The sequence below is a fragment of the Delphinus delphis genome, chromosome 19, assembly GCF_949987515.2.
Source record: "Delphinus delphis chromosome 19, mDelDel1.2, whole genome shotgun sequence".
Taxonomy (NCBI): Eukaryota; Metazoa; Chordata; class Mammalia; order Artiodactyla; family Delphinidae; genus Delphinus; species Delphinus delphis.
This window is the reverse complement of record NC_082701.1, coordinates 45,415,875-45,439,016: the sequence shown is the minus strand read 5'-3', so window position 1 is coordinate 45,439,016 and position 23,142 is coordinate 45,415,875. Positions and strand designations below refer to the sequence as shown.

Below are 23,142 nucleotides of genomic sequence, written 5' to 3'. Positions count from 1 at the left end.
CACGCTTCTGCATCCTACATTGTTTTGCATTTCTAGCACTGGTTTCTGACTACACACCTGCAGGTGCATCCTCTTTGTTAACAGAGGTATTGTATCAAGGTCAAGAAAAGCAACAACAAAATCACCTAGGTTACTAGAGAGCTGGAATAATCCCTACTCCCGGTGAATCCTCACTGCATTTTCCTGTAAATAAATGACTCTCAGCAGGGACTGTATTGTGTATTTATATACTCTACATATTGTATGTAGAGGTTATGTTTTTTTCTCATCTTGAATTTTCCTGTGCCTAATGAAGAGAACTTTACACACTGTAGGCATTAATGTGTTTTTCAAATTAATCAACAAAAAAAAGGGGACAATTTGCAGAAACAACTTTTAAAATGCAGAACAGAAAGCATGAAGTAATGTGCAAAAACTTATACAGTGTAAGGTACAAATCTCTTTTAAAGCAAATGCTTAATCTTTTCTTGCTTGGTAAAAGAAGGGTCAACAACCCTGTGAGAGAAAGTAAGAAAACTTTTGACATTAGGAAACCCTGTCTATAGTGGACATATTTCTATCTAGTTTATTACCTTAGGGGAACCACCCCCCTCCTTCTATAATAATCCAGTTCAGTTCATGTAACAGGGTGGGGCTGACCTTGTCCTCTGACATCAGGTGTACATACGCACTCAGGATTGGCCAGAGAGAATACTCACTCCCCTTGGCCAACGGCTGGGTTAGGAATAGCCTGAGGTAACTCAAGCTAGGGCAACCACAGTCCTCTTGGGACATGTGCCAGAGCTGTCAGAAAAGACGCCCTTTTTCCATGAGAATTTTTGAACTGGTAGGAGGTGACTCTTGTAGCCATCTCTATCGGCACGAGGAGGAATCTGCCTGAGAATGAGGCCAACACACAAGAAAATAGAAATAAGAGAGGGAGTAGGGGAACAGAGAGCAAAGGCAGATTCTTGATAATAAAATCTGAGCCCCTGCTTCCAGCTACACCTTAAGCCAAATTCTACCCCTGAATTTTACAGATATATGAACAAATTAATTCCCTCCTTTTCTTCCTTAAGTCAGTATGAATTAGGTTTCTATTACTATCTCTCTATGGAGTCCTGACTAACTCACACCCATTTTATTTGATTTTTTTAAACATAATTTTGGGAATGATTCTAATTTATGGTACTGGTAAAATGAGATAATGTATATAACAGTACTCTGTTAACTGTAGAGCCCTATATAAAATATAAATGATTTTGGAGGTGTGGTTTTATACTTAGGGTGACAAAGCAAGAACAAAATTCACCAAAAACTGGAAAATACCAACAGCCTTCAGGATATTCCTTTCCTTAGGCAAATAAGGTATGAAACTAAAAGTGACCTTAAATTATCTAGGACCAGAAGATACTCAACTTTTGAAAGTTAAAGGTCCTTTCCCCCTTAGTAATTGGGGGAGGAAACTTTTTCTCTAAGAAGGCTTGACTTCTCAGAGTAAACAAAATGTTTTAGCTTAGCAGGCTTATCAGTTTCCCTGCTGGGTTTCTCAGAAGTAGCAGTAATACTACTTTAAATTGGGAAACTGAAGAATTAAAAAGATAGAGGTCACAATAAACAAGCAGCAAATCTATCCTAGAGTTTAGCTTGTGCAAAATGAAACTACGCCACCAGCAGTGACAACTCATTTACATGTATGGCTGTCTACTTCCCTCTCTTTCTAAGCATGTGCCACTGACTTATTCTCCAAACTGAATAAAGAAAGAAGAAAAAGCACATAGTTTATGATGTTAGGTAAAAACTGTGTACACTGTGGAGTTCTAAAAGTTTAAAAGTTCAAGAGCTTTTAAAATGTAAAATAATTCTATGAATTTGAAAATTCACATAATTATTTTCTAGATCTACTAGTATTAACCCTCTGGTGTGCAATCTTTTACATATGGCATTAAACAGTATGATCGTTCAGGAGTGCAGGGCATATCATAATACAGAATTACTGATGGCCTCTACTGTTACTGATGATGGCAACCTGTCCAGAAGAGGGGGAGAGTGGTGAAGCACATACACAGATTTTTTTCCCCAAAAAAACCCCAGATTTCAAGCTTTCAAAAAGGATACTGGCCAAAGTGTTCATTTTGCTCTGAATTGACTTCAACATTCCTCTCTGTGAAGTCATATTTTCTTTTGTTGCCATAGCAATGCTGCAAGGGAGGAAAAGAGAAGCTCAATAAACTGATGTTTCAAGATGATCCTGCATGCATTCATCATACTCTTAAAAGTAAACAGAAAACTAAGGTGAGCACATCACCTTTGAAAAGCACTGGGCAGGAACATGGAAGAAAAAAAAAAATCACCTCCCAAGTCATCTTCCCATTGTCCTTTTTCTGAATGACCACTTCATCCCCAATGCTATTCTCTGATATTCTTTTGGACAAGGCAGTGGACTGTTTCCTGTGGGTTGCTTTTTTTTTCCCAAAGTAACAAATGAAATAAGACAACTGACAAATCACACATTACAAAAGCTTCTTAAAATGGTTTTAAAAGGGGCCAGGTACTAAAATATCCTTAATCAGGAAAAACCCTTGAGAGGGAAGTAGGGAATTACAATTATAAAAATAGAACCAAAGGTGCAACATATCACAAAATATTTATATACAACCAGCCCTTAACTTATGGAAAGATCACGTTCCAGGGGCTTCCCTGGTGGTGCAGTGGTTGAGAATCTGCCTGCCAATGCAGAGGACACGGGTTTGATCCCTGGTCTGGGAACATCCCACATGCCGCGGAGCAACTAAGCCCGTGAGCCACAAATACTGAGCCTGCGCTCTAGAGCCCGTGAGCCACAACTACTGAGTTTGCGTGCCGCAACTACTGAAGCCCGTGCGCCTAGAGCCCGTGATTCGCAACAAGAGAAGCCACCGCAATGAGAAGCCCACGCAGCACAACGAAGAGCAGCCCCCGCTCACCGCAACTAGAGAAAGCCCACGCACAGCAACGAAGACCCAACTCAGCCCCCCCCAAAAAAAAAAGAAAGAAAGAAATTTATTTAAAAAAAGAAATTATGTTCCAAAACTCTATTTGAGACCCAACCAAGTAGATTTTAGGACACACATGCAACATTAAGCTAGTTTCCAAGCCAGGTGACAAAGGTCACAGATTCATTAAGCAAATGAGAAAGAAGGGAAGTCACTTTTTCACTCTTTGTAGAGTACAGTTTCTTTCATGTAACTACTTTGATGTGCTTTTTAAAGAAATCTCAGTTAATATCTTTTTGCTATCGCTGCCAGGATTATTAACTTTCAATAGTCTTATCTTCTTGGACATTAGTATCCTAGAGGGCAGGGTCAGTATACATTTTGATACGTAACACACAGGGGAGCGTTTTAGATACTGATATTATAGAAAGCAGTAGGAAATAGGAAGTTCTTCAGTAATTCTGAAAATATGTGAAACATTAAAAAAACCGAAAAGCAACAGAAATGAAGATATTCTGGGAAGATGGTAGAGCACAAATTCTTGACCTTATCTCTGGCCCAGTTTCCTCTATGGAAGAACACAAGACAAAGGCAGACATGCCGGGGAGGGTCCATCTGAGGTCCCAAGTTCTCTTGAGATCTCGAGGGAAGAAAGCCAGGGAGGGCTACACTCTCTCAAGCAAGGGAAGAACCAAAGAACTGATGGCAGGGAAGACTATATTTTTCTTCAAGCCTGGGGCAAAGATGTCGGTTTCACTGCATCTTGAGAAGCCCAGACAGTGGAAGGTAAGGGTCTGCATGCACAGGGGCTGCAGTGATGTACTGAACTGCTCAGTCCCTACAGCTGGGAAAGGCCTGCTACACACAGCCAGAGAGACCTATAAGCAGACAGCTGACATCTACAAGCTGGTGTGACAACGAGCCCCTAAGAGGGAAAACTGCTGGGCCATCTACTGCCACCTGTATGTACCTGCTTTAGGGTCTCTAACAGCCTGACCTACCAGAGGGCTAACTGAACACATTTTTGGACAGGCCAAGACCAGGTATGCTTCTGGAGGAAAATGCTAGAGGGAGTACTTGGAGCAAATGACAAATGAATCAACTGAAATTTCAAGATCTGAGAAGGCAAAGAAGAAACAAAAGTGTGTAGGGAGATATATAAAAGGATAAGCGTTGTTTGGAATAGTGAAAGACAAATGAAAAAATACTCCCCACCATCACCCCCTCCTCGCAAAACCTGGTAACAACACTGGAATGGTTTAGTAGATTACTGTATACCTATACTATGAAATAATATTTGCTTATTAAAAGAGTGAGTCAGAATTATTTCCATTAACCGGGAGGGATGTTTATGATATACTGAATGATTTAAGTGAGCCACAGAATGTGTATAGTATTAGTCCTTTTTTATTTTAAGAAACACTCAAAACATCTTTGTGTATGTTTGTATGACAGTGAGAAAGCTATCAGAAAGATACATAACTGTCAGCTAATACAAGTTACTTCGGGGGGTAGGAATGGCAGGGCACCACCAGGAGACAAACTTTTTCTTTATACATTTTAGAATTATTTAAATTGTTATAGTAAGAACATTGTACTTTTATAATACATAAACATCTAATAAAGAAAATCAAAAAGAAAATTAGAGGAATTCCACCTGAGTGATTAAGAAATGTTAATAACATTACTAGCACCAAATCCCCTACTGTTATTCACCTCAGTACCATTATGAGTCAAGTAATGATTTATAAAGGTTTTCCCAGATCCTAGAAAATCTAAAGAATTGAAGGGATCAGGTATATCGGAAGACAGAATGAACATTTGTGGAAATTTGTAAAAGGAGTTGTCAGACCCCTAAATTACCTGCTCCAAACCATGCAGGCAGGTGACTGCCCTCAGTTCAGCAGAAAATCTAACCAAGAAGAGACCTACAGATACTGACATTTTAAAGCCCCCAATGAAACAGCCAGGCCCCTTCCTGATCACCCATGGGGAAGCCTCCCACTCAACAAATCCTACCACTCACGCACACAGAATGAGCGTCCAATCACTAGATTTGGAGCCTCACCCTTAAATGTGAACAAAGAGCCAAGGTTCACCAGACATTTGAGGAGAGCCTCTAACATAAAACGCAGAGATCCAAACAAACCAACCAGCAAACAGAAGAGTGATTCTGAGGAAACAGAGGCAATAAAGGAGGCTCATGAAACTCTAAAATCTAATTATATTTAATGCCCTCCGAGATAAAGTATCACATCCATGAAACATACAAACATAAACGTGTGTGTGTGTGTGTGTGTGTGTGTGTGTGTGTGTGTGTGTGTCTATCCCTTTAGAGAGCTCGTGTAAATTACAAAAAGGAGAGTGGAAATAAAAACATAACAGAAGCGTTAGAAGGAAAAATTGAGTAAACTTCCCAGAAAGTAGGGAAAAAAAAAAAAAGCAAGACAGAGAAAAGGTAAGAAAGGATCAAGAAAAGGTAGGGAAGTAAGAGGTACAAACTATTAGGTATAAAATAAGCTGCAAGGATATATTGCCCAACACAGGGAATATAGCCAATATTTTATAATAACTAATAAATGGAGTAAAAACCTTTAAAAATTGTGAATCACTATATTGTACATGCATATCTTATAGAGTATTGTATAGCAACTATACTTCAATAAAAAAATAAGAAAAAAGGGGGGGACACTTCCCTGGCGGTCCAGTGGTTAAGACTCCGCGCTGCCACTGCAGGAGGTGCAGGTTCGGTCCCTTGTCAGGGAGCTAAGATCCCACATGCCACATGGCGCGGCCTTACAAAAATAAAAAGGAACTAGGAAAAATGCATGTTGTGGTTCCACCATGCAGGGGTTGGTTACAGTAGGGCAGCTCCCTAGACCATCATGGACTTCCACTGCCCAAGATTATCCTTGGTCAAGAATAGGAACCCCATTTCCAGTGTCCATAACCAGTGTTCTACAAGCAACCACCCTTCCCTTTACAGGGATTAACACTTACCCATATGGCCCTCTCACAACTTACTGATTTAAGTCATGGACAAGTTAGGTGATGGCACATACTAACCTGCTATGGTTAATATCATTCCACTTTTTCTAAATGCCCAATTACACATGTGTCTGCCTATATCTATGAATATGTTCATATTTTTATTATTTTTACACAGATACAAAGAGAGACATAGAGAAAAATATGGAAGAATACATACCAAATTATTAACCAATCTAGTGGCTGTATTTTAGGTGAATTCTTTTTTTCCCATTTTATTTAGGTATATTTGACAAATATAAAGTGTATATTAAAAAGAAAAAAGGAAAAAAAAAAAAGAAAGAAAAAAGGGTCAAGAAGAGCGAGGGAAGAAAATGATAAACATAAGAAAATTTCTCAGATCTGAAGATAAGTTTCCAGACTGTAAGAGCCCACCAAATGCCTAATTCAATGGACTAAAAAAGATGCATGTCAAGCTCATATGGTGAGATTAAAAACAAACAAAAACATAAGGGAAAAGAGATGATCTTAAAAGCTTCCAGAGGAAAAAAAAATGCTTAACACATATAAAGGACCAGAAATTTTAATTGGCATTGGACTTAAAAAGCAGCACTGGAAACAATGCTTTCAAAAATTTCAAAATTATTTTCAATCTAGAATTCTATATCTTAGCTAAACAATGAATCAAGAATATGGGTAGAATAAAGACTTTTTTTGATGTGTAAAGTCCAAAAATTTTACCTCCTATTCTTTCTGAGGAAGCTACTAAAGAACATGGTCCAACATAATGAGGGAATAAACTAAGACAGTTGAAGACTTTTATTTTTTAGAAATAAGTGATCCACTAGAGGAGGTCATTTTAGGATAATGGTGAAATGACATCCCAGGACCAGTACAGTGAATGCACCAGGTCTAGAGCAAAACCAGTCAAGATTAGAACAGAAAGAGGCGGGCAATGTCAACTTTACAGCACATTGAATTTTAGATCCAAAAAGTAAAAAGATCACAAGAATAAGAGTCAAACTAACAACATCCTTTGTACCATTAGTTCTTATTCATAATTTTTCAAGTTAAGTGTATATCTATGATAGAATACGATACATTTAAAATTGGTTGTTTTATAATAAATTTACTTTACCAGGTATTTTTAAATAGGTATTATGGCCTTGTAAAAAGTTACAATTCAAACCTGGGCTGAGATATCTGAGGCCAATCTCTGAATCATATATGCCTCTGTTTTCTTAAACTGGGACTATCACCATCTCCTATGCACTCTGACTCAGAAGCAGATAGGGAAAATTAAAAAATAATTTCCGCAAAGCACTTTGTGTTCCTTGGAGAACGGATATTATCATCATACATTATGTTATTATCTTGTTGAATATGCATGATTTCCAGTACCACACCAAGTATATCTAGATATACTTTCCCAACTTATTCCATCATCTGGAGTCAAGCTGAGTGAATCTAGGCTGTTGTTATTTCAAGGGTCAAATATGCAGAGGCAAAACATAAGCTCCAAATAATATATAATGCTTTTAAAATGATAAATTATTGATGTGTTTACTGGAACTTCAACTTTCTCACACGTTCTGTGAACTAAACTCAGACACTTATTTTTTCAACAACAGACAATACTAGTTATACATTTAAAGCTTAAGAATACATTTACAAATATTAAAAATATTCGTTCTTTTCAATAAACTGGTGTCAGCTTATATTCATTTGTGTACATATTCTAAAAATACAGCTCTAAAAGGAAAAGGTAAAATTTTACATGTAAATATGTAAAAATAATTATTTGACACTTTAATTTTATATTATCCATAAGTAATCATAACTAGCTTTATAGTCAATAAAATTTCACTTGTGATACCTATCATATTTTGAAACAAAGTGAAATAGTGAAATAAAAGGCCTTCTAATTACATGTTTTTTTGCTTTTTAACTAGCAAAATAATAATATCAGTGACTTGATAGTTCTCAAATGTTCCTATCCTATGAGGTACTCCAAATTTTTATACTCATATCACCTGCCCTTAAAAAGGCCAGCTTGGAATCGAAAAGCTTAAGGCAGCCTGGTGCTAGAAGATAAGGTATAAAGGAAGAAATAAAAGGATGAAAAAAAAGGAAAAGGGTTATAAGGAAACCTTAAGTAAAGAATCCTTTGCAAAATGTGACCCAACTTTATGTGCTGATGAAAGGTAAGGAGTCACAAGGGAGATATTTCAGTTGATAATTAGGCAATTTTGTGAAAATGTTGGTCAGATGGAAGACCCAGTGCATGCAATTCAAACAAAATTCCAAGATGTGATAACTGCGTATTATTATAAAAGATAATTTATTAAGATTATTAAATAATGATAGGATCCATTTAATAAAATAAGAATCCATGAGGCCATTTCAACATAAATATTTAGGATATGAACACTGAAATATTTAGAGGTTAAGAGGCAACATGTCTGCAACTTCTTTTCAAGTAGTTCAGAAAAAAAATTGCAAAAAAGCAAATGTGGCAAAATGATAACATTTGGGGCATCTCGGTAAAAGGTATAAGGGAATTCTTTGTACCATTGGAACTTTTCTGAAATCCGAAATGAAATCAAAATAAAAAGTTAAAAAAAAAGTATAAATAATAGAGCTGCCATTTTCAAATTACCTAGTATCAGCCAGGCATTGTATTAGGCATTTTACTCATATTATCTTTAATTTTCAAAACAATCTTCTAGAGTAGGTATTATCATCAATCCCATGTTTTTAAACACATAAGAAAATGAAGAAACTTATCCAAGACACAGATCTAATTAAGTAGCACAGCCAGGTTTCAAACCAAATAACACTCCAAAGCTTGTCCTCTTTCTGTAAGGTAGTAAATATAGTAGTGGTTTAGATAGAGCTCTTATTCTACAGTTAGAGACTCAGATTTGAGGATTTGAATCCTCAATACTATTTGTTAGTCATGTGACCATGGGCAAATTACTTACCTTAACTTCTTTTTTGTTTTGGAGATAGTATCTAGTGATCAGTGCCTATCTCATGAGTTATTGAGGAGATTAAATAACATACAGCAATGTAAAACACTTGAACACAATACCAAAGCCTATGGTAAGAATACAAATGTTTGTTGTTTTTCCCATGTACTTCGTTCTACCTTTCCTGAAAAACAGTGCTGTAGACATTGCTGAATTTTAAAGAACGGAGACCGTTCCTAGTTAACTTACTTTTTTACTGTCTTAAAATGGGTACTTAAAAATTCACCAAACCTAGAGACTTAAGCAGTTCAAACCAACATATTTCCCTTACCTTAAGCAAGAAACTACTTTAATGTTATTACAGATAATAGTAATTACTACAGGTTTTCTATAGCTGCTGTAACAGAAACCAAGTCTACATAAATGGTATACATAAGACATTTAACAAATCACATGTTCAAGACTGTTTTCATTAAAAAATAAGAATAAAAAGACAGAGGCTGAAAATACTGAGTATGAATTAATCAGAAAAATTAACCTAGGTAAAACAGCTCAATTCTACTAATTCTGGAAACAAATGTTTTAGGCTTCAAATGTATTTTACAAGGGAAAGTCACAGTAAAAATACATTACCATGTAATGAAATTCTCATCTTTAAGGAAGATGAACTGACTTTAACTCTAGTTATAGAATTAACTTTATCTGTTCATTTATATGCAAACAAACAAAAACAAAACATTTTTCCTACCTTATTGTCTCTTCTATTAGACGATCTGAGCTGCAAATAAAAAGAAAATTCAAATTCTGGAATTATTAAACGCACATTTAAAACTTGCACTTAATTTTTCTACATTTTACAGATAGATTACATTTCCAACCATTTATGTAAAAAGAGCACCCAGACTTTTGAAAGCGTCTGGAGAAAATTCTGGACTCTGAAATTAATTAATCCACATATACAGTTTTCATCTTACTTTTATTTGTTGGCTTAAATCTATTTCTTCCACAGAGATACTTGATTATTAAAGTCAGAACAGTTTTAATGACAGCACAAATAAATAGAACTACTTCTTTAGTTTAGATAGCTCCAAGTTGTCACCATTGTCTATTCAAAACTTAAGAATTACAACCAATTTGTTGAGACAGGATAGGCAAATATAGTTCTAATGCCTATAAGCAGTAATTATTCATATCTTAAAGTTCCTTCCTTTTTTGAAACACAAAATCAAATCTCAGCTTGCCACACTTTAGAATTCAAGAATCTGAATAGGGACTTCCCTGTGGCGCACTGGTTAAGAATCCGCCTGCCAATGCAGGGGACACGGGTTTGATCCCTGGTCCGGAAAGATCTCACATGCCGCGGAGCAACTAAGCCCGTGCGCCACAACTACTGAGCCCGTGTTCCACAACTACTGAAGCCAGCGCGCCTAGAGCCCGTGCTCCGCAACAAGAGAAGCCACCACAAAGAGAAGCCTGCGCACCACAATGAAGAGTAGCCCCCACTTGCCGCAACTAGAGAAAGCCCGTGCACGGCAACAATGACCCAATGCAGCCAAAAATAAATAAATAAATAAAGGACCCTTCACTTGTTTAAAAAAAAAGGAACCTGAATAAAGACACCAATGCACCTTTGATCCGTAAAATATTTGCCTTTATGCATCACACACTGGAAACAAAGAAACCCACCAAAAATCCATTTTAGGGAGGAATTTACAGGTAGCTAAATTGGGTAAAGGGGCAGCTTTATAGCAGAAAGTAGGAAAACAAACTCCCAGACATCTGTATCCATTTGATACAGTGCATGGAACACAGCAGGGACTCAAATACTTGTATGTTTTTTCCAACTACCTCTTTCCAAAAGGATTTCTAAGTTTATTGTATAAATTAATAAACTGAGGTTTTATTATAAGGTAGTGGACCAGGAAATCTAAGTTACTGTATGAATTAGGGAACAAAGATGAACTTTAAAAATGTCATAAATATCTTATATAAATGCTATGATTAAGAATTTCAAAAATTACAAAGACGGTGGAGGGATTAAGAGCCAGACTATGTGGCTTTCTGAATGGTAACTGTATCACCTATTAGCTGAATAAACTCCATTCATTAAAAGCATCCTGGATAGTGTGGATACAATTCAGCAACAAAGTGGCTCCACAAAGACAGCATAATTTAGTTAAAATTGAATTTAAAATTATATATAATATATAATCAAGTGGAATTATCCTTCTTAAACAAGTACTTCATAATAGCCCAGAGGCATTCCAAAGAGTCATCTAGAGTCTATATTAAGCAACAAGTTTCCGTTTCTTTCAAGACTGATTTAAACTAGCTGAAAACAATGAGCTAAATTTCATCACCAATTACTGTACCAAGGAATCACTAAAGCCACACTTAGATAATAATTCTGTTTAAAAAATAACTCATTTCCCTAAATACACAAACTGCAAATGACACAAATTTCAAGCACATATTTTAAAGTAGTTTTAACCAACAAAATGTAAGAACTTGGGAAAACCACTTAGGTAACACTAATTAGAATCTTCTTTTAAAAGAGTAGGTGAATAAGTAAATAATAAACGAGAAAGTAAATAATAAACAAGTAAGCAAGTAAGAAAACAAACAATCAAGTGCATAACGAATAAAATTTTAAAACTGATCCCTTTGTAAACTGCAAAAAAATCTGATGAGGTTGTCACCAACCAATGAGATAATTTACATCAAGCACTGTGGTGATGCAGTGTTTCACTTACAGTTAACCAGAGACCTGTGTCTTATTTATTTCTATATAATATCTTCTAAGACATGTTAACAATACAGTTAAGCTGCAGTAGGATACAAAAAGCTGTTTAAGCACTAACAAAGTGTTATTTTACAGATAACATTTGGAAAATACCGAAAAACAAAGATGAACGTAGAAATCATTTGTAACCACTCTTCCATTAACACTGATATTGTGGCATATTTGTTTCTTGTCTGGGTAGACCAACGAGTATCTCTACTTGCTTTTTTCATGGTTTATTTAGCAGAGAAATTTTGTTTTATAATCCCATGAAGTTACCTAGAGACAAAAAAGTTAAGCACCTGACAGACTCTGCCCGTTTCAGTCAGGGAGAGAAAAAAGAGAAAGATAAAAGCTAAATTATTAGCAGTGAAATCAGAGAGCCACATTTTCTATTTTTAAAAAATCAGTAGACTTTTTAGAACAGTTTTAGGTTTGCAGAAATATTCAGCAAGAAGTACAGGGAGCACATATACCCATTCTCCCCCACCTATTATTAACATCTTCAGTGTGGTACATGTGTTACAACTGATGAACCAATATTGATACATTATTAACCAAAGTTCATAGTTTATATTAGGGTTTACTCTTTGCAGTTGTACAGGTCTATGGGTTTTACAAATGCATAATGTCATATATCCACCATTACAGTATCATACAGAATAGTTTCACAGCCCTAAATATCCCCTATTCTCCACTTATTCATTCTTCCTCCTCTTCCCACCCTGAACCCCTGACAACAGCTGATCTTTCTATTGTCTATAGTTTTGACCTTTCCTGAATGTCATGTAGCTGGAATTAAACAGTATGAAGTCTTTCTAGACTGGCTTCTTTTATACATTTAAGGTTCCTCCATATCTTTTTGGGGCTTGATAGCTTGTTTCTTGTATCACTGAATAATATTCCATTGAATGGATGTACCTACAGGTTGCTTATCCATTCACTTATTGAAGGACATCTTGGTTGCTTCCAACTTCTGGCAATTATGAGTAAAGGTGCTATAAACATTCATGTGCAGGTTTTTATTTAGACATATTTTCAATTCGTTTAGGTAAATACCTAGGAATGTGACTGCTAGATCATATAGTAAGATTATTTAGCTTTTTAAGAAAAACTTCCAAACTGGCTTCCAAAGTGGCTGTATCACGTTATATTCCCACCAGCAATGAGAATTCCTGTTGCTCCACATCCTTGCTAGCATTTGGTGGTGTCAATGTTTTGGATTTTAGCCATTCTAATAGGTACATGGTGGTATCCAGTTGCTTTAATTTGCAATTCCCTAATGACATATGATGTTGAGCACTTTTAATATGGTTCTTTGCCAGCTGCATACCTTCTCAGATGAAGTGTCTGTCAGACCTTTTGCCCACTTTTTAACTGTTGAGTTTTAAGAGTTCTTTGTATATTTTGGATAACAGTCCTTTATCAGGTATGTGTTTTGCAAATATTTTTTTTCCAGTCTGTAGCTGTTTTACATTCCCTTGATAGTGTCTTTGGAAGAGCAGAGGTTTTTCATTTTAATGAAGTAGATCTTACCAACTTTTTCTTTCATGGATGGTGTTTTTGGCATTGTATCTAAAAACTCATTGCCAAGCCCAATGTTACCTAGATTTTCTCCTATGTTATAAAACTTCTATAAGTTCTGTATTTTACATTTAGGTCTATGATCTGTTTTGAGTTATTTTGGGGAAAGGTATAAGGTCAGTGTCTATATTCATTTTTTTGCATGTGGATGCCCAGTTGTTCTAACACCACTTATTCAAAAGACTATCCTTTCTCCACAGACTTGCCTTTGCTCTTCTGTCAAAGATCATTTGACTATATTTGTGTGTCTATTTCTGGGCTCTCTATTCTGTTCCAGTGATCTGTCTGTTCTCTCACCAATACCACACTGTTTTGATTACAAACAATATACAATAGGAAGTCAAGTTTAAATGGGGAGAGTTTTTGTTTCTCTTTTTCTCCTTCGAAGTATTTTAATAAATTTTTGTGCAAAAAAAATATTTTTTAATGTCAACAAACTTGTTTAACTATAGCAGAAACAAAAAGCCTAAGAGAAAATGTGAGGAATCACAGTTTCCATTTATTGTTCTTTAGATAAATGGTATACAAGGATTGAAATCCTAAAAACCTACCTGAATTATAAAGAGTATGAAATATTAAGGAAGCATTTTCTAATTTGTTTCTGAGACCTCTAAAAATTTAACTTGTATATCAATATAAACTAATCTGCTTATGTAAATAAAAATGGAAATATACTTTTCATTGTATGTATATGTTTTTCTCTCTCACATACTTATAACTCAGAAAACAGTTCTTTCATAAATATAATCATAGAAATTCAATAGTATCAGCAATCATGACATTCATGAAACTATAAAGAATAAAATGGCTAGTTGCTTTCTCTTACACCCTAGAACCTGAGTTTTATTAGTCAAGGCTCAAGCACTTGACTATATGAACTCAGCTCATGGAGTTGTCATAAGGCTCAAAAGCAATAGTGTAAACAAAAGTATTGTGTAAACTGTATAAGCCTACAGATACATGGCTCATGTAGATCAAGGAACTTTCATGCCTCATAGTCTCTCTCTTGTTCTGCAACTCCTTTCCTGATTTTCAACATAAATTGCTTTCATTTCAAAGTCCAGTTCAGAAGTCAAATCCTTTGGGAAGCCTTTCCCATTCTATCTATACATCAGGCAGAACTAATACTTCTTTATACTATAATGTGTTTTCATAGCTCCTTGCTCTTCATCAATTCCTTTAAGATTATAACAAGCATTTAAGATATATCAAGACATGATACTATGCACTGGAGGAAAAGTATTTTAAATGTGTAAAGCTTAGGAAGTTTTTCACATGTTATCTCATATATTTTAAAAAATATAATATTTTGGGGACTTCCCTGGTGGTCCAGTGGTTAAGACTTCACCTTCCAATGCAGGGGCTGTGGGTTCGATCCCTGCTCAGGGAGCTAAGATCCCACAGGCCTCGTGGCCAAAAAACCAAAACATAAAACAGAAGCAATATTGTAACAAATTCAATAAAGAGTTTAAAAATGGTCCACATCAAAAAAAATCTTTAAAGAAAAATAATATTTTTAAGAGTATATGAGGGCTTCCCTGGTGGCACAGTAGTTGAGAGTCCACCTGTCGACGCAGGGGACACGAGTTCGTGCCCCGGTCCGGGACGATCCCATATGCCGCAGAGCGGCTGGGCCCGTGAGCCATGGCTGCTGAGCCTGTGCGTCTGGAGCCTGTGCTCCGCAATGGGAGAGGCCACAATAGTGAGAGGCCCAAGTACCGCAAAAAAAAAAAAAAGAAAGCTAATGTTAATCTTGAATGCCAAGAGTCTACTATATTGTTCCATTCACAGATGTTATAATCTGACCACTATTTAATTGACTCGTATGGTATTTATTAAATAATATATATAAACTATGTATACCAAAAACTTTTGGGAGAAAACCACTCCATCAAAAGGTCACTAAATTACGGTGATCATATATCTCATATTTTTCAAATATGGTCATGGTCTGTTAATACATTAGAAATGCATTTCATCAAGACTATTCTGGCATCAAAAGTATTTCAAATTTTATTTAAGAAAGGTAAATTGACAGTGCATATAAAAGGTTTCCTCCTTCAGTATTTTCTTTTCTTACTCTTATAATCCCCGTTATGTTCTGCCTTATACAGAAATGCCTCACAGTTTACAAAGCCTTTTTACATGCATTAGCTCAGCAACTCTGTGAAGTAGATACCGTAAGAATCATCTTGGAGAGGTAGTGCAGTATAGCAGAAACAACACAATCAGAGGACGCAGGTTTAAATCTCAGCTTTTACTAGGCATGTGACTTCAGGGAAATTTAACTAAAATCATGAAACAAACAAAAAGTGAAAAAAGGCTGGTGAATTTAAAAATTCAAAAATTCAAGTCTAAACATAGCCTAAGACATAAGAAAAGTTGTTAGCAGATAAAACTAAGCTTCCACCTGAGAATTTTCTTTACTCATTCATGGACATATTTATACTGAAGTGTACAATTATAATACAAATATGTGTGCCATCTCAGATAACTCAATCATATCTGCTAAATAGTTAATGGATTGAAAACAAAACAAATTCTCAACTAAATAATGTAACTGATCCTGTTTAAGTGTAATTTGCTTTGTACAACAGTCCCATATTTGAAAAGTTATATGAAACAAATTCTTTAGATTTTTAGAGTGCTTTTAATTTTGTAAAATGCCTTAAATCTTAAGTCATTCTTCCTCAAAATCATCTAACATAAGGGAACAGCTACTATCCCATTTTAAAGATGGAAAAAACAGAGAAAGGCCAGGTCACTTGCTTTTCAGAGAAGTGAAAAGTCACCGGTCTTTCAATTCTCATTAGCATTACACCATGCTGGCTCCCTAATACAAGAAAAAATAAAGATTTAAAGAAGTAAATCACAGAGAAGGCAGTGTGATGTGGGACAAATATGGAAATAGGTTAGGAAATGTGGGTTTAGTAAGAGCTATACTATTAAATAGTTATGAGACCTTGTCCTCTCTGAATCTTGTTTCCTCATCTGTAAATAAGAGAGATGCTTGCCAGACTTTTATTATATACCACGTAAAAATTTGATTTTTAAAAGGTATTTCATGGAGAATTCATTTTGCAAAGCACAAAAAATCACATCAATAATATCCCCTTCAGTTCTCAAAATCAGATTTCATATATACATAGCATTGGAACCAATACCTTGTACACAATATGTATTCAATAAATATTTGAGGAATAAGTATATGAATGAAACAGATTTTCTACATTGGGGCACACATGTATATACACGTATGTATATGAAACCAAAATTAATACATCTTCTACTTATATCCAGTTATTCAAACAAGTAAATATTAAGTGTTCATGATATAACAGGAACTGGGGACCCAACACACTGCCAAGAACTAGATGAACTAGGCCCTACCCTCAGGAAGCCTAAGAAAAGTCAGATAATTAAAAAAATAAACAAAAAGAACAAATTATTACAGATTCTCATAAATGCTATGAAGGAAACAAAAAAAAGTACTTTGTTAAATAACAATAAGGGAGAGTCTATTTCAGACAAGATAGTTAGAAAAGGCCTCTTTGAAGAGGTGACAAGTGAGCTTAGACCATAAAGATGTCAAGGAATAAGGTATATGAAAAGCTAAGAGAAGAGTATTTTAAGCAGATAAACCAAAATATAAGAACAAAGAAGCAAGAAAGGAAAAGCCTTGATATCTTTGGGAAAGGAATGAATAAAAACCAGTCAGGCTGGTACCTAATAAGTAGAGGGAGAGAGTGATACAGATGAAGGGATGGAAAGAGATAAAACAGGTAGTATGTTGGTCATGTAGGGCGTTACAGACCCATAAAAAGTTCATAATTCATTGGTAGGGGATGGAGGGAGGAATGAAATATTAAAGTAAAAGTCCACTTCAATAACTATCACTAGAAAAAAGGATTTTCCTTAACTATACTATTTCTAGGTCTATGGCTTAGAGTATAGAAGAGAGTGTAGTAAACTCAAACTGAAGTGACTAAGTTGGCTGATAACTTCCCTGGAGCCCTGTAGATGCCGCATTCTCTTTCTTCTGATAACAAACTTTCCAGTCCATTGGCCACAAGGATGGATGTGTGACAGGCTGGGCCAATCACAATCACCTATCACCCTCTGGCCCAGGAATAAATGAAACAGAGCCATAGTCTTACATCTACAAAAGAAACCGAATTTGTAATTTAAATATCTTGCCACAAAGAAAACTCTAGGCTAAGATGGATTCAATAGTAAATTCTATCAAATATTTAAGGAAGAAACAACACCAAGCCTGCACAAACTCTTTCAGCAAACAGAAAGAACTCATTTTAATGGTGCCAGTCTTACCCTTCCACTAAAAACCAGGCAAAAACACGTCAAAGAAAAGAAATCTAAAGATATTCTTCATAAGCATAATGTAAAGATCCGATCAGTTCAACAGATTAAAATACATGAAAAAATTCAACCCCATTCAAGATAAAAACTTTTAGCAAGAGAGAGCCTAGAAGGAATGACACTTCGATAGCAATAAGCATATCTAGCACCCAGATCTTAGTTTCTGAACCACTCTCCAATAAGAGGAACCAAGGCTGCTTGGAGAAGTGGTTGGTTCTAGAGCCAAGGCAGGGAAAATACAAGATGAGCCACAAACACTGTCGTGCCAGATAGTACAGGAAGTGCTCAAAAAAAGGATGGGGCATGTCAAATGACAGAAGCTAATCTGCAGGAGCTCCCAATGGTCAAAGGTGAAACAGTTTGAAGAACAAAATAATGATAGTGCTGGATTATAACCCAGAGTATAAAATAAGACTGAGTCTACCTGGTAATAAACAGTACCGTAAAGTACACAAAAGCACAACCACTTGTAGAGGATGCACGCACGTGACAATGTACATCAGACACGTGAACTAACTTACGTGACTGGACATGCGAACGCAGGTTCGCGTCTTTGAAAGTTCACAACTTGAAGGTTCGTATGTAGGGGACTTACTTATTGTTTCAGCACCATTTGTTGGAAATATTCTCCTTTCCCCCATTGAATTATGCTGGCACCTTTTGTTGGGAATTAATTGACCACATGTTAGTTGGTTTATTTCTGAACCCTGTTCTGTTCCATTAACCTATATAGGTCCATCTTATGCCAGTAGCTTACTGTTTTTATTATTATAGCTTTATAGTAAGTCTTGAGTTGAGATGTGCAAGTACTCTACCTTTGTTTGTATTTTCTAAATTTTTTGGCTCTTCCAGGTCTTTTGCATTTCCATATAAATTTTACAGTCAGATTGTAAAAAAATATGCTGGGAATTTAAATAAGATTACATTGAATCTATAGAACAATTTGGGGAGAATTGCCATCTTAACAGTAGGAAATCTTCCAATCCAGAAACATGGTATGTTTTCCACTTATTTAGGTCTCCTTTAATTTCTCTTAGCATTTTATGGTTTTCAGCATAAAGGTCTTGCACAAATTATATTCAGTTTACTTTAAAATATTTCCTATTTGGGGACGTATTATAAATGGAATTAAAAATTTTTAATTTTCGAATTGTTTTTGCTAGTATAGCAATAGAATTTATAATTATATATAACCTTTCATCCTGTGACCTTGCTAAATTTACTTACTAATTTAATAGCTTCTAGGTAAATCCTTTGGGATTTTCTATTTATGTAATCTTGTTATCTGACAAAAATAGTTTTATTTCTTCCTTTCCAATCTGTATTCCTTTTATCCCTTTCCTCCCTTATTGCACTTGCTACGACCTCCAATACAATGCTGTAAAATGTGGTTAGTGCAAACATTCTTGCCTTGTTTTATATTTTAGAGAGAAAGCATTCATCCTTAAGTCTGATATTAACAGTTTTTGTACATGCCTTTAATCAGGTTGAGGAAGAATCTTTTCCTTCCTATTTTGCTTATGGTTGTTTTTCTGTTGGTTGGTTTTTTTAGCTTTTCATTTTGAAATAATTTTAGACTTACAGAAAAATTGCATAAAATAGTACAGAGGATTCTCGTATACCCTTCACTCTGCTTTCCTAATGTTAATGTCTTACATAACCCTAGTACAGTTATCAAAATCAGTGAATTTAACATTAGTACAAGAATATTAACTAAACTACAGACTTTATTCACCAATTTTTCTACTAATGTCCTTTTTAACATCTTTATTGGAGTATAATTGCTTTACAATGGTGTGTTAGTTTCTGCTTTATAACAAAGTGAATCAGCTATACATATACATATATCCCCATATCTCTTCCCTCTTGCGTCTCCCTTCCTCCCACCCTCCCTATCCCACCCCTCTAGGTGGTCACAAAGCACCGAGCTGATCTCCCTGTGCTATGCGGCTGCTTCCCACTAGCTATCTATTTTACGTTTGGTAGTGTATATATATGTCCATGCCACTCTCTTACTTTATCCCAGCTTACCCTTCCCCTTCCCCGTATCCTCAGGTCCAATCTCTAGTAGGTCTGCATCTTTATTCCTGTCTTGCCCCTAGGTTCTTCTGATCATTTTTTTTCTTTCGTTTTTTTTTTTTACTTTTTAGATTCCATATATATGTGTCAGCATAACGTCCCTTTTTATGATCCAATTCAAGATCCTATATTGCATTTAGTTGTCATGTCTCCTAAGTCTCCTTCAGTCTGTGACAAAATGGCCTAACCTTAATTTGTCATGAGAAATATCAGACAAACCCAAGTTGAGGGACATTCTACAAAAAAAACTGACTAGTATTTTAAAGTGTTATGGTCATGACCTTATGCAGTTTTAGCAAGAATACCATACAGTGATGTCAGGCCCTTGAAGCATCATATCAGGCTGTATATCATGTCAATATGTCTTATTACTGATGTTAACCTAGACTGCTTAGTTAAGATGGTGTCTGCCAGGTTTCTCCACTGTAAAATTACTATATTTCCTATTGTAATTAATTAACGTAGGGGAAGATGCTTTGAGAATATGCAGGTACCCTGTTTCTCCTCAAAATTCCCACTAATTTTAGCATCCATTTAGTGAATCTTTCTTTCCCATTATTACTGTGCTGTTCACCTACTGATTTTCTATTTCTATCAGTCCTTGTACATTTATTTTTTAATTTTTATTTATTTATTTTTTTTGCGGTACGCGGGCTTCTCACTGTTGTGGCCTCTCCCGTTGCGGAGCACAGGCTTACGGATGCGCAGGCTCAGCGGCCATGACTCATGGGCCCAGCCGCTCCGCGGCATGTGGGATCTTCCCGGACCGGGGCACGAACCCATGTCCCCTACATTGGTAGGCGGACTCTCAACCACTGCGCCACCAGGGAAGCCCCTTGTACATTTATTAATTGGAATTCTATAAGAAAGAATATTAGGAGCTTTAATATTCATATTCATAGCAGCTTTATTTGTAACAGCCCCAAATTGAAAACAACCCAAATATCCATCAATGGGTTAATGGATAAACAAATTGTGGTATAGCATCATAAAATGGAAAGTACTCAGTTATAGAAAGGAACTGACTACTGATATAAAAAACATATAGGGGCTTCCCTGGTGGCACAGTGGTTGAGAGTCCGCCTGCCGATGCAGGGGACACGGGTTCATGCTCCGGTCCAGGAAGATTCCACATGCCGCGGAGCGGCTGGGCCCGTGAGCCATGGCCGCTGGGCCTGCACATCCGGAGCCTGTGCTCCGCAATGGGAGAGGTCACAACAGTGAGAGCCCACGTACCACAAAAACAAAACAAAACAAAACATATAGATGAATCTCAGAAACACTACGGCCTCTCAGTTCATCCCTCCACTGTTTTCTCTTGCTCCCCATGAGGCTGCCCTTTCAGGGTCATGAGTAAGGCCTGTAATCTGGGAGAGGGTTTGTAGACAGGCAATAAATGAATGATATTTCTAATATATCTACATTGATCATTTATCAGGAATGATACAGATTTTTTTTTAAAAAAAGATATGATCATAAGGTTCAAGTTTCATCTTTTCCCAAAACCTTTTCTTATGTCGACTTTAGTGAATACCTACTCATCCTTCAAGACTCAAATCAAATGCTTTATTTCTATAAAGCCCTTTCAGAAGCTTTAGAGTTAATCATTCCCTTTAATGTGATACTATAGTGGCATGCACAAACGTCTCCATACATTAAACTTAATTACAATGCACTGTAATTACCTGTTAACATTTCTCTTCTGCCCCCCGACTCCCATCCTAGGGGAGCTCATTAGAAACAGGGCAGAACGTCACTAGGCTTTATCTCTTCTCTATCTCCAACACCCAGTACAATGCTTTCCACATTGTAGATGCTCAACAAATGCTTGGTAAAACAATGAAAACTGAATATATATATACCATATCTTCTTCAACCATTCATCTATTGATGGGCACTTAGGTTGTTTCCGTATCTGAGTTATTGTAAATAATACTGCAATAAACAGAGGGGTGCATCTATCTTTTTGAATTAGTGTTTTCATATTCTTTGGATAAATACCCAGAAATGGAATAGCAGGATCATATGGTAGTTCTACTCTTAATTTTTTGAGTGATCTCCATTCTGTTTTCCATAGAGGCTGTACCAATTTACATTCCCACCAACAGTGTATGAGGGTTCCCTCTTCTACATACTCTTACCAACATTTGTTATTTCTTGCCTTTTTTATAATAGCGATTCTAATAGGTATGAGGTAATATCTCAATGGATAAAGAAGATGTGGTAAATATATATACAATGGAATACTATTCAGCCATAAAAAAGATTAAATATTGCCATTTGTGACAACATGGGTGGACTTTGAGGGTATTATGCTAAGTGAAATAAGTCAGATGGAGAAAGACAAATACCATAAGATTTCACCCATATGTGGAATATAAAAAATGCAAACAACAATAAAAAACCAAAATAAATGAACAAACCAAACAAAACCAAATACATAGATACAGAGAACAGAGTAGAGGTTACCGTAAGGGAAGGGAAGGGGAAGGTAAAATGGGTAAAGGGGATCAACTGTGTGGTGGCAAATGCGAACTAAATTTTTGGTGGTAAGCAAGCTGTAGCATATACAGAAGTAGAAATATAATGCTGTACACACAAAACTTCATTATATAATGTTATAGACCAATGTTACCTCAATAAACAACAGTAACAACAAAAACTGATACAAAAAATTATATGTGCATTCAGATAAATGCAAAGAAACAGATGGAATGCAACTGGAATTTGAAAACTCCTATCTAGAAATGAAGCTTAGGAATAAATAAACCACTTATTATACTAATGAAAATCCAATGAGCAATAAATGAAGGGAATGATTTAAAAACACACTCTGAGCTTTAATAGATAATCAGGGTTAGCTGATAGTTATTTATTCCTACATACCATTTTGGCATTGAAGGGCCCCAGAGGGCTGGAGTCTCTGTCACCTAGCTCTAGGTACACAATTCTAGTTACTAGTCTACTTTTCTGTTCTAATACTGCTACGGGCAAGAATGGCTCAATGTAATTTGAGAACTGGTCTACTACATGTCAGACACTGTACTAGGCAAAACCTTTACACATTATCTCTAATTTTAAGTGTTTTAACACTGTGCAAAGTAAGAATTCAATTTTCCCCATTTAAGACAGTAGAGAGTCAGAGGGTTTAAGGCCCTTGCCCCCAAATTTACAGTTCACACCAGGATTTAAACTCAGATCTGTTTGGCTTCAAAACCCATTCCCTATCTATTATACCAATTTAAGGAATAAATCCATTAAGGTATCTTAGTCAAGATAAAAGTGGCAAGTTAATAAGAGGAAAAACTAAAATGTCTATTTATATGTTCTTATGATGTGATCCAACTAAATGAAATGATAATTTAGAAACTGACATATTATGTAATATTTTAAATATTTTGACTAC

At 35.9% G+C, this 23,142-nt stretch overlaps 1 protein-coding gene across 3 annotated transcripts in view; it reads right to left on the bottom strand.

Annotated features, from left to right (window-relative positions):
- GOSR1 (golgi SNAP receptor complex member 1) overlaps positions 1-23,142 on the bottom strand; it is a 50,312-nt gene that overhangs the window by 5,060 nt on the left and 22,110 nt on the right. For 2 of the 3 annotated variants that reach the window (XM_059997070.1, XM_059997071.1), the window contains exons 7-8: positions 9,663-9,692; positions 2,098-2,180 (exon numbers count right to left, since the gene is read on the bottom strand). In XM_059997070.1, coding sequence (XP_059853053.1) covers positions 2,098-2,180; positions 9,663-9,692 — 113 coding nt within the window. Of the gene's footprint in view, positions 1-2,097; positions 2,181-9,662; positions 9,693-14,630; positions 18,315-23,142 lie in introns of those variants that run through there. The other variant, XM_059997072.1, reaches the window with a different exon arrangement.